This window comes from Mya arenaria, chromosome 12, assembly GCF_026914265.1.
Source record: "Mya arenaria isolate MELC-2E11 chromosome 12, ASM2691426v1".
NCBI classification, from domain to species: Eukaryota; Metazoa; Mollusca; class Bivalvia; order Myida; family Myidae; genus Mya; species Mya arenaria.
Genome location: NC_069133.1, coordinates 11,238,615 through 11,251,600, shown reverse-complemented (window position 1 = coordinate 11,251,600; position 12,986 = coordinate 11,238,615). Strand labels below are relative to the sequence as shown.

Below are 12,986 nucleotides of genomic sequence, written 5' to 3'. Positions count from 1 at the left end.
CGTGTGTGCTTTTTTATGCTTTCTTTTTAAAAATAGTTCAATTTTTTTGCGAAATTCGTTAAAAAAAAATCAAAAAAAAAATCATTAAATATTGATGCCATTGATTCACTGTTCCATAATAGTTGACAACTGAAATATGTGATAATTTATGGATCACGCTCTCGTCGTACCAGGCTGACCCTCAGTGTGGATCTCAAACAATAAGTTTGATAGTATTTGTCACGTTCTTAGGTATGAGGTAACTTTTCACAGTTATATTAGTAAAGTACTAACATGCCAAAAGGTTTGCACAGCTCTTGACAAACTGTAAAACAAACAAGCATGGTCAAGAGATGATTCACTCATACCGGGCTAACAAAACCAGTTCACTAGATGAACTGTGGTAAATCCGTGGCACGGGTCCATGATACAGAATGATTCAGACTCCAACTCAGAAAAGAACTTTAATTAAATTAAAAGGATTTATCATTATTCCATTTGTTTTACAAAAACAAAAACAATTATTTTTAATTGTGCAATTTCAAATAGTTATAAAATTCAGCAATTTTCATTATCTCAACTTAAGCCTCGAAGAAAAGTTACAGTGGAATGAAATATTGCGGTTTCGCCACTGAGTCTGAACACGGCCTTGAGATTGTTTCTAGACATCAGAATATCAGTCTTTTTATAATTAATTTTTGGTTCATAATAACCTTGCACAGGTCAAATTTCATACAAGCCCTGGCAGCCCATTACAGCAAATTAGGTGCATATTCATTAAATGCATAGCACTATTCCAAAAGCTACAAACCTGAACGATGAAAATCCAGAGGCACTCAAGGACGCGCGTGAAATTCTCCTCGTACAACCAGCTCCGCAGTGTGTGTACATAGTTCGCAAGGAACTCTGTGAGTGGGCTCAGCCCAGTCTCTATGGTAACCTCAGAAGACTTAAGGGTGAGCAGTACTGGCAAGGCGTCCATCACAAACAGGTTAAGCTGTAATGTACATCATGGTACAGAACGGTGTTTCATACCTTGGTCAGACCTACTGATTAGCCTATCAACTAGCGCTATGTCTTCCATGAATCTACCAAATAGCATTTTGTCTTCTTTGGACAAACAGACTAGCGGTGTGTCTTCTACAGGCCTACTTAATAGCAATGTGTCTTCTACAGACCTCCTAAATAGTGCTGTGTCTTATGAGGACCTACCAAAAAGCACTTTGTCTTATGAGGACCTACAAAATCACGCTTTGTCTTCTGTGGACCTACAGGCTAGCGCTCTGCCTATGCAAAACGCCAATGATGCTTATTGTAAAGCAAAACTATGTTGTCTGTCTCACCTAGTACAATAGTAACTGGACACTTCATAAGGTACATAAACAACCATGTAACATCAAAAACATCATATCTGGAGCAAGTGATCATCTAGGAGATGGTAGCATTACTAACAACCTTATTATCATTTAAAACAATGCAAGGAAACACTACCATACCTTGTGCACATCCTACCTTGATAAAAAAAAAAGTTATTTAATTGTAAATCAGCAAACCAGTAAGTCATTCAGCCAAATTAACTCTAAACAAACTGATTCCCCACCCTGTATGCCATAATCCTGCATAGGGCCCTGATGATGGCCATGAGGTGGTCACGGTCCCCGTCTATTGGACTGGTAACCAGAATTCCATGTTCGTCCTCCCCATGACTTAGCAGACTGGGTGCGAGTTGTGACGCAGTCTCCATCACCTCCAGGCGGTCTAGTGATGGGTTGTAACCATACTGGTCTATCACCAGGAAATCTGGAAAATTTGTAGACAATTAAAAAAAAAAAATTCTCTAAAAAGCAATTATGAGGTAAATTGGTATTTGGACTAATTGCACTATAGACTGTGTTTCTACTCACAGCAAATTCTATTAAATTGTAATAAAATAACCTCTGGCTGTTGAAACAGTCTGACATATTTTCCAATCTATCATGTCCAAACAAGACTGTTTGCAATATTTTGTTTGGTACATTTTTATTACTTATTCAAGTATCTTTACACACAAAACCTTTTTAAGCAGAACCAACATGCAATTACTAGGCATCTATAATGCTTATTAGTTAATATTAGATGCCTTAAACAAGAATAACAGCTCGTAAAAAGCAATGGCACATGTCACTAGTTGACAAGACTAGACCAACTAAACTAGAACCTTCACAGCAGTGATAAGGGCACCAAACCATTTTTGAAAGCAGTAAAATCAACATTGAACAATTCATGTGAGGTATTTTGGTTGAAAAAATGAATGAAAATGATTAGCGTCTTGTTTCCATCTTCATAAAATGCTTCAGGGCCTTAAATGACAGTCGATTCTCACGTAAGACTGATTTTTGGTCGTAAACTGAGAATAAAAATGGCTTGTGCTCAAACTTACTAGTTGTGTTTATTTAGTTTTATTCAAATTGCTGACCCCTTCATAACACTTTCCTGTTAATGCCCCTAAATCTCAAGTTTCACGCATTGTGTCGAATTGTTGATGCCTTTAAGATGGTTCTTGTCAAAATAGTTTTGAAAGGCAATGGTACTGAACAATTGTTAACAAGAATGGGCAAAATAAACTTAAGCTATCACAGGAGTGATAAGGGCCCCGAATTATAGCATATTTGAAAGGAGTGCAATTTAAAGGCATTTTTATTAAGTATATAACCAAGAATATATCTGTCAACTGTCACATGTATACTTAATATCTTCAATGGTCTTTAAGTTATAAACAAAACCATAAGAATTGTCATAATTTGTATGTTTAAGTAAACAAATGCCATATATCTGAAAATATTAAGGGATTAATTATATTACTTGTCACAAAGGAGCATAATGCTACTTTGAGGAAGTTTAGAAACTAGCTACTTTGAGGAAGTTTAGAAAATATGAATTTGATATCTTGAATGGCTGATCAGTTATTAACAACAAGAGGCACATCAGTGCCTGTGCTCCACTGGCCAAAAGGTTCAAGCAAAGACCACCTTACTGATTATCAAAATATATTTATACAAGCAGCATTCAACACGCATCCACTTAGTCCTGCATAAGACCATCTTTTTTTCACTTCTGATGTGATGTCGGGTCTTTTGCCACTCGCGACACGTTGTCGCTGTTTAAGATATAAGTTTTTCCTTTAAACTATAAATATCGACCCAAATAATGCTTAAAAGTTAAACAATTAATAAACATTTAATCTGAATAGATTATGAAGCAAATATCTAACCTGAACAAGAACTGACGAGATAGAATCGACTTGGTGTTTCACTTACACTTTTCGGCCATTTAAGTTACTAAAAATAGCTGTTTCATAAACTTTCAGAATGTCACTTAAACGAAAATTAATGTTCAGTCTATATATACTTTCCTATGTATAAATGTAAGGTTTTTAAATTGATCTTTTTGTGAGAACTTTATGCTTATATGTTTACTCATAAATTATTATTGTTTAAAAATTATTTAAAGATGCTATACGTGAAAAATTAAGACATTATTTTTTTTTCTATTAAAGGGAGGTAATTCAGTAGTAAAATGTAATCAAAGCTATTAAAGCATGGCATTTCTTTTCTAACCATGTTGATATTATTACAGTCTATTCAAGCAAGATGCCTTTTGTTTTTACATAGTACCCATAGGTTCTGAAAAACAAGGAGCACTATTCCCAACAGAAGGATGTCACTCCCTATCACTGCATGAGCATCATAATAAAGAAATGTTTACTCAAACTGCAAGCTGCTCAATTGAAATAGGTATTTACCTCAAGCATACAGTTTTATAATGTGGCAAAATAGTCGGACTACTAGATTGTCATTCGGACTAGTAAAATATGCCATTATGCTAGTCCAACTGGCTAGTAGGTTAAAATGTTTTTCGTGAAGACTGCGGACGAGAAGTCCTTAAAGGTTTTTCTATTTTTAACTCTCGCAGCCATGTTGTGCAGCGGACCGGAACCATTTGGGCAATTTTGGTTAAAGGGCATCCCGATGAACATTTATGTAAAGTTTCATCAAAATCTGATACCGTAAATGACTGGGTATAAGACGATAGGGGGTATTAGACGCAGGGAAAAAATCTGTGAAAAATCCGAGAAAAAAACTTTTAATCTATGTTTTTGGTTAAAAGACGCAAAGAAAAAATGTCAAAATCGTCCGGCATTTTCAGCCACCATGTTTGTTGACAGTGACAAAAAATTTTTTTTCGTGAAAATGGCGATGGTTATCTTTAAAACCATACAACCATACTGTCGAGAATGAAAAGTTATGTTATGCAAAAAATATTTTGACAGTGCCCAACTTTGCTTTTTTATATGTAAGTTTGATTATTGTTTAATTCAATTTATTATTCAAAATAATATTAAATACCGTAATTCACAAGAAAAAGTTCGGACACCATAAATTAATTATTTTTTTCGCTCTCCGAATACATAGAAAATTATCATTTTTACATTTTATTTACATGTTTGTTTAACCTGCTTTTTTCTTCATGTTTGCTTTTTACCACTTATTAATTTATCCGTAGAAATCAATGGTCATAAACTTATTTATTACGCCTATAAGTGTAAATCCTTCATGAAGTTAATTAAAACACCATTTTATACATGCACTGAACTGAATAAACACATTCTATCGGCTTCAGATCAAAGAGTCACACTGTGTGACGTCACATAACTTACAGTTAAACCCACGAGGATCTCGTGGAGAGCATGGACATTGCTATGCAGGATTAAGGTATAACTGTACGATTATTGCTTCATATAGTCTATAAGTGTGGTACAAGTTTAAAAGCTTATTGGCAGATCGTTTTACAAACATGCCATGTCGATGTTTTCTTAATCCCTTGATTGCCCTTGTTGTTTGTTTAATCCTCAAATAAATATATCACACTTCCTTTTCAACAGGCAATAAATCGTTTAGGATGGGTAGTAACTAATTAAATTGTCTCAGTGGTGTATACGGTTAGGTAATCTAGCCAGGCATTGTAAAGATAAAAATCAATAATCTTCGTCTGTGAAACTTGGTAACTATGAAAGTTATGATTGATGTCCTTTGGGTGCCCGAAAATTAGGTACGCAAAATCAATTATTTTGGGAAATATTTTTATTTTTTTTTTATTTTTGTTGAAATTATAAATGTCTTACGATATACCGTATCCCGATCTTCAACTACCGTTTTAACCCGTATATACTCGATCAATATGACGCGAGTAACATCCCTTTCTACATAAATCTAAACAAACTCTCGGCTTGAAATTGACCTCAGAAAAAAAGTTCAAAAAATTGTTACTGGGTATTATACGCAGGCATTTTTTTGCATCAAAATCTGAGGGAAAAAAGTGCGTCTAATACCCAGTCATTTACGGTAATCGGTTTCTGAGAAGATGTAGTTTAACGTTTTTTTCTATTCTTAGCTCTGGTGCCCATGTTGTGCAGCAGACCAGAACTGTTTGGGCTATTTTAGTTAAGGACTACCCAAGTAACATTTTTGTCAAGTTTCATTGCAATACGATCATCGGTTTCTGAGGAGAAGTCGTTTAAAGGTTTTTCTATTTTTACCTCTGGGGGCCATCTTGTGCAGTGGACCGAAACCATTGAAGCAAATTTGATAAAGGACCATCCAAGGAACATTTCTATTAAGTTTCATCAAAATCTGATCATCGGTTTCTGAGAAGATGTTCTTTAAAGGTTTTTCTATTTTTTTGCCCTGGCAGCCATGTTGTGCAGCGGACCGGAACCATTTGAGCAATTTTGGTTAAGGACCACCCAAGGAACAATTCTGTCAAGTTTCATCAAAATCTGCCTATCCGTTTCAGATGAGATGTCATTTAAAGATTTTGCTATTTTTAGCTGTGGCGGCCATATTGTACAATGGACCAGAACCATTTGAGCAATTTTAATAAAGGACCACCCAAGGAACATTACTGTCAAGTTTCATCAAAATCTGCCGAACCGTTTCAGAGGAGATGTCGTTTAAAGATTTTGCTATTTTTAGCTCTGGCGGCCATATTGTGCAATAGACCGGAACCATTTGAGCAATTTTGGTAAAGGACCACCAAAGGAACATTCCTGTGAAGTTTTGTCAAAATCCGCTTATCAGTTTCAGAGGAGATGTCGTTTAAAGTAAAAGTTTACGCACGCACGCACGCACGCACGCACGCACGCACGCACGCACGCACGCACGCACGCACGCACGACGGACAATCTGTGACGACATAAGCTCCATGGCCTTCGGCCAGTGGAGCTAAAAATAATAAAAATGTGGACAGACAGACAGATGGCCGGACAGCCAGAAGGACAGCTGGAGAGGGTAATTTCTATAGGGCACCTGCAAATTTTTGCAGTGGCCTAATAATTCCAAGCTTTTTGAGGACTTCATCTTACCACTTCTTTGGTTATCAGCACTATTCATAGATGCCTGCAAACTGTCCCTCATTTGACGTGCAGAAAGGTCACTCGAAACTAAGAAGTTGCTTCTAAGGCGATGGTAGAACCAGTTCAGGCAGGTCAGCATGAAAGTAACATTGTTGATTCTCATGCACATCTGAAACCATAATTTTTTAATTTTTTAATTTCACTTTTGTATTTGAACCATAGTTTGGGCCAATTGTTAAGAATTTGTTACAGTTAACATTTTTAATGGCATCGTTGTTGACTGTTAAAGATCGATGAAATACTTTATGACGTGCTGTTATAATTAAGAAAAACAAGCATAGCATAAAGCTGCACTCTCACAGATTGAAACAACATTTCTATTTTTTGTCTAGGAACGAGCCAATTTTTGTGAGAATCCATGGAAACCAGTTATATATGACTGCTGACAAAAAATTAGATCGCAGATTTTTATATTTAAGTCAAAAATGTTTTATGCATTTTTCTTAAACTGATAGTTACGGTTTAAGCCATAAAACATCAACTTTCAAATGAAAATATGAAAATCTACGGTCTGATTTTTTGTTGGAAGGTGGAAAAATGGTATATCTGTGAGAGTGCAGCTTTAATCAGTTGTTTCAGTATTTTGGTAGTATTGCAGATCACATGTTTCCATGATTTTTTTGAGTACTACTGACTTGAAAGTTAACAACCATCCAGTTAACAACATCGTTAACTATTACGATGTTCTGAACAATCGGCCCTTTGTTAACATATATTTTTCGGATAAATTATGTAAAAAAATACCAAGAAACATTACGATATAGATGGTTTTGGTACCTTTCTTTATAAGCCCCATGAATTATGTTTCTCGAAAGAGGATGGTTGATTTATTAGCAGGTTTTGCTGCACAATCAAAATATTAACCAAACTGTGAGACCAGAGCAGCCGTTTCCAAGGAAAACATGTGAATGGTGTTTAACGTTTCCAAGGAAAACATGTGAATGGTGTTCAACGTTTCCAAGGAAAACATGTGAATGGTGTTTAACGTTTCCAAGGAAAACATGTGAATGGTGTTCAACGTTTCCAAGGAAAACATGTGAATGGTGTTTAACGTTTCCAAGGAAAACATGTGAATGGTGTTTAACGTTTCCAAGGAAAACATGTGAATGGTGTTCAACGTTTCCAAGGAAAACATGTGAATGGTGTTTAACGTTTCCAAGGAAAACATGTGAATGGTGTTCAACGTTTCCAAGGAAAACATGTGAATGGTGTTCAACGTTTCCAAGGAAAACATGTGAATGGTGTTCAACGTCCTGCACTTAAAATAAACAAAAGGTGGAATTCTCCCAAAGTGCAAAGATCAGACACAACATTACTTACGTCAGGGGGTTCTAACAGCTGATAATAATGGTCGAGGTCTGTTTAAGTATGAGGGATTTATGCCCCAAAGCTGAGTAATATGGCTTTCATCCATTTCGCAATTGTTTCCAAAGTCACTTATATTCTTTTCCAGATACGGATCCTTTCTACTGTTTATTTACGCAAAACTATGTCCGAGCAAAAATCATTATTAACAACTGTACAACAGTCTGACATTAAAGCTGCACTCTCACAGATTGACCATTTTAACAAAAAAATTTGTCTTGGAAAGAGCAAATTTTTGCGTAGATATCTGCAAACTAATGACAATAGATCAGATTGCAGATTTTCATATTTCTGTTTGAAAATTAATGTTTTATGGATTAAACCGTTACTAACGGTTTAAGAAAAATGCATAAAACATCAATTTTTTAACTTAAATATAAATATGTGCAATCTGATTTTTGTCAGCAGTCTTATATAACTGGTTTCCTTGGATTTTCGCAAAAAAATGGCTCATTCCAAGAAAAAAAATAAAGAAGTTGTCAAAACGTTTAATCTGTGAAAGGTGCAGCATTAAAAGCTCTTAATTCTGATTTCGGAGAAGCCCTGTTATATATAAACCTTTTTAGAAGCAAGGTTTAATGAGATTTTGAGCCTCAGGCAATCAAATTCACCAAAATATATTTGAAACAACTGCATTCATAACCATATGATCCTCATGAAATATGATCTATACAAGTACATGAATGAATAGCTTTGTCGATTAAAGATGATCTTCAATTTAAAAACAATTTTCTCTCAATATCATTAAAATCATATCGTGACGTTCACTTCATTTCATTACATAGCGTAAAGTCGTGAAGTGTGTATTGGGGATCTGATTTTAAAGAGATTGATATTCGCTTTGTATGTTAATAAACTTCATGGTTTGAGGGCTTGCTTACATACATTTACATGTATGTTTTAGGGAAATCCCATGTAACTGTTACAAGAAATAAAGATGTACTGTATTGTTGAGATCAAACATGTACTGGTAGTAGGTTAGGCCCAATTTTCTTGAAACATGTCAATACCCTCATAACGGTGTTATGCTCAGCTCACTAATTTTTGTTTTCTATAATTTGCATAATATTTACCTCTTTAAGAGTTTTTAGACTTTGAATTGAAATTATCCTTTAAGATAATCAGAAATCAGCATTTTTCAAATATAAAAATCAATTTAAGAATTTATTTTTGCTGAATGAAACTAATATTTACAAAACCTGTTAAGCTTAAGAGGTTTTGAGAAATAAAATAGGTCAAAGTTTACCGATTCTCTCGGATGGTCTTTAAGAAAATCCTGATTGCTGTAATTACCTCTCGTGTGATGGGTTCATGTCTGTCACAGAGGAGGCGTGTGTTTCGGTCAAGGTACTCGAAGCAGTGTCGCGACGTGGCCAGGTCGTGTCGGCAGCCCCAGATCAGCCGGCTGGACTGCTGGGTCTGCAGGTACTGGACCAACTGCGGACAGGAGAAGAAATAATTATTACATAGAATACAATGTCTTATGCCTAAGAGAGCCTTCCAATTTATCAATATAATAGTGGAATAAGCATTTACTGTATGCATTAATAGGATCTGGGTCAGTATTCATGAAATATCTTAAGTCTTTTCCATACTTTAGTCATTTTCTCAATTTATGTACCATATTTTACGGCTCATTTGACATTATAAATTAATAAATTCTGGAATACTTTTTTTTCATTGACATTATTGAAAATACATACTTTTATCTTTAAAACCGATCTAGTTGTTTATTTGACTTTGAAAAAATTTAAGAAATCAATTTAAGATAGGAACTGACTTAAGAGGTTTATGATAACTTACTTCTAAATTGTCCAAAAATAATTGTTAAAAAAACACCAGTTGTTCACCAATGTGTTCTTAAAACATATTACAATTTTCAGATTCACTTATCGTTTCAAATTGTTTTGAGAGAAATGGCATGATTTTGCATGCACAGTTACTTTATTCTGCTTATAAATATAGAAAGTGTGACCATGTCAGTCTCAGGTTGGTTTAGACAGTTAATAGACAGCTATGGAAACTGCAACATTGTTAATGAAAATGTCCTTCAGTAGTCACGAACAAGACTATATCAAACTAGTTTTGGATTTGTTATAGTGAAAATAACATCAAATGCTTTGGTCAATATAGCACCCTCAGAACAACTGTGAACTTTGTGCAAAATACCATATGTTATTGGATAAATGTTGGTATGATTTTTAATGTTTAATTAAGGCTATCTATTTCATGTTATATTTTGGTGAACTTTATGGGAAGCAGTATGTTATTCATATACTGTGAAATAATTAATGTTCGTGGGCATGAAATTTCGTGGTTTGCCGAAAAAAAACAATTTCGTGGGTACTTGAATTCGTGGATTTTCATTTTTGAAAAAAAAAAAAAAAATCGAAGATGTGATCGTCCTAGATCGTCTGCATAATATCCACGCGCTGGCCCGTGATTTCCGTCTTCTACGTCACTCGGTTTATGACACTCGCTAATGTGGTACGACATGCCAATTAATGCATATACCCATGTCACTTATCGATTTAATTGGGAATAAAGGTAATAAAAGAAGATGTACCCTGATCATAAATACAGATAGGGGAAGCCATTGAATGCCAATTAAGAATTTTGCAAACTGTGAAAACACCGAAAAGGTGCGTATATTGTCACGTTCGGTGCTTAGTAACCTTCAATATACTAGTAATCGATTAATTATTTTATTAAATAAAAAAATCGAGTATGGACACTCAACACGCACATCTTGTAAACTTGGAGATTTTCATTAACAGCACACGTTTAAACACGTGCTTATAACTGTAATTTGCTGCATAAAACACATTTAATTGATTTGGTTGATTATTTGTTAAAGGCAGTTATAATATATTAACAGAATAATGATCGTAAGTTATACAGTGAGACAAGTTTTAACACTGTATACTGCGACCTCTGTAAAGAATATACTAGAGTATGTACGTAACAAGGCAATTGAAAAAGTGAATAAAGGGTTTATATTTCGTGGGATCTTGAATTCGTGGATCACCCAACCCACGAAAACCACGAACATTAATGCCCCACGAACATTAATGATTTCACAGTAATGCTGAAAAAACAAACCTATAAAGTTTCATAAGCAAAAGTTTTTCCCTCCCATATACATGTTTTTCCCTCTCACACCCAGCATGTTTCCCCCCCATACCCATCATGATTCCCCCCTCGCACACCCAGCATGTTTTCCCCTCCCACCTAGAATGTTTTCTTCCATACCCAGCATGTTTCCCCTCCCATAACTAGCATGTTTCCCCCCACAACCAGCATGTTTCCCCCCTCCTTGTACACAACATGTTTTCCCCTCCTATACCCAACATGTTTTCCTCTCCCATAAACATGTTTAACCTCTTATAAACAGCATGTTTTCCCCTTTCCATAATACACAGCATGTGTTCACCTCCCTATACCCAGCGTGTTTTCCCTCCAGTTCCCAGCATGTTTCCCCCATTTACATAATGTTTTCCCCTCACTTTCAAAGCATGTTTTCACTTCCCCTACCTAGCATGTGTTCCCTTCCCATACACAGCATGTTTTACCCTCCCATACACAGCATGTGTTCCCTTCCCATCCACAGCATGTGTTCCCCTCCCATATACAGCATGTTTTCCCCTCCCACACACAGCATGTGTTCACTTCCCATACACAGCATGCTTTCCCCTCCCATACACAGCATGTTTTCACTTCCCATATACAGCATGTTTTCCCCTCCCATACACAGCATGTGTTCACTTCCCATACACAGCATGCTTTCCCCTCCCATACACAGCATGCTTTCCCTTCCCATACACAGCATGTTTTCCCTTCCCATACACAGCATGTGTTCCCCTCCCATATACAGCATGTTTTCCCCTCCCATACACAGCATGTGTTCACTTCCCATACACAGCATGCTTTCCCCTCCCATACACAGCATGTTTTCCCTTCCCATACACAGCATGTTTTCCCCTCCCACACACAGCATGCTTTCCCCTCCCATACACAGCATGTTTTCCCTTCCCATACACAGCATGCTTTCCCCTCCCATACACAGCATGTTTTCCCTTCCCATACACAGCATGTGTTCCCTTCCCATACACAGCATGTGTTCCCTTCCCATACACAGCATGTGTTCCCCTCCCATACACAGCATGTGTTCATTTCCCATACACAGCATGCTTTCCCCTCCCATACACAGCATGCTTTCCCCTCCCATACACAGCATGCTTTCCCCTCCCATACACAGCATGTTTTCCCTTCCCATACACAGCATGTGTTCCCTTCCCATACACAGCATGTGTTCCCTTCCCATACACAGCATGTGTTCCCCTCCCATACACAGCATGTTTTCCCCTCCCATACACAGCATGTGTTCACTTCCCATACACAGCATGCTTTCCCCTCCCATACACAGCATGTTTTCCCTTCACATACACAGCATGTTTTCCCCTCCCACACACAGCATGTGTTCACTTCCCATACACAGCATGCTTTCCCCTCCCATACACAGCATGTTTTCCCTTCCCATACACAGCATGCTTTCCCCTCCCATACACAGCATGTGTTCCCCTCCCATACACAGCTTGTGTTCCCTTCCCATACACAGCATGTGTTCATTTCCCATACACAGCATGCTTTCCCCTCCCATACACAGCATGCTTTCCCCTCCCATACACAGCATGTTTTCACTTCCCATATACAGCATGTTTTCCCCTCCCATACACAGCATGTGTTCACTTCCCATACACAGCATGCTTTCCCCTCCCATACACAGCATGCTTTCCCTTCCCATACACAGCATGTTTTCCCTTCCCATACACAGCATGTGTTCCCCTCCCATATACAGCATGTTTTCCCCTCCCATACACAGCATGTGTTCACTTCCCATACACAGCATGCTTTCCCCTCCCATACACAGCATGTTTTCCCTTCCCATACACAGCATGTTTTCCCCTCCCATACACAGCATGTGTTCACTTCCCATACACAGCATGCTTTCCCCTCCCATACACAGCATGTTTTCCCTTCCCATACACAGCATGCTTTCCCCTCCCATGCACAGCATGTTTTCCCTTCCCATACACAGCATGTGTTCCCTTCCCATACACAGCATGTGTTCCCTTCCCATACACAGCATGTGTTCCCCTCCCATACACAGCATGTGTTCATTTCCCATACA

The 12,986-nt window shown here is 37.1% G+C and overlaps 1 protein-coding gene across 1 annotated transcript in view; it reads right to left on the bottom strand.

Annotated features, from left to right (window-relative positions):
• Positions 1 to 12,986, bottom strand: part of LOC128210444 (uncharacterized) — a 34,520-nt gene that overhangs the window by 14,007 nt on the left and 7,527 nt on the right. Inside the window, exons 6-9 of the mRNA XM_052914793.1 lie at positions 9,089 to 9,232; positions 6,380 to 6,539; positions 1,580 to 1,779; positions 791 to 976 (exon numbers count right to left, since the gene is read on the bottom strand). Coding sequence (XP_052770753.1) covers positions 791 to 976; positions 1,580 to 1,779; positions 6,380 to 6,539; positions 9,089 to 9,232 — 690 coding nt within the window. The remainder of the gene's footprint in view (positions 1 to 790; positions 977 to 1,579; positions 1,780 to 6,379; positions 6,540 to 9,088; positions 9,233 to 12,986) is intronic.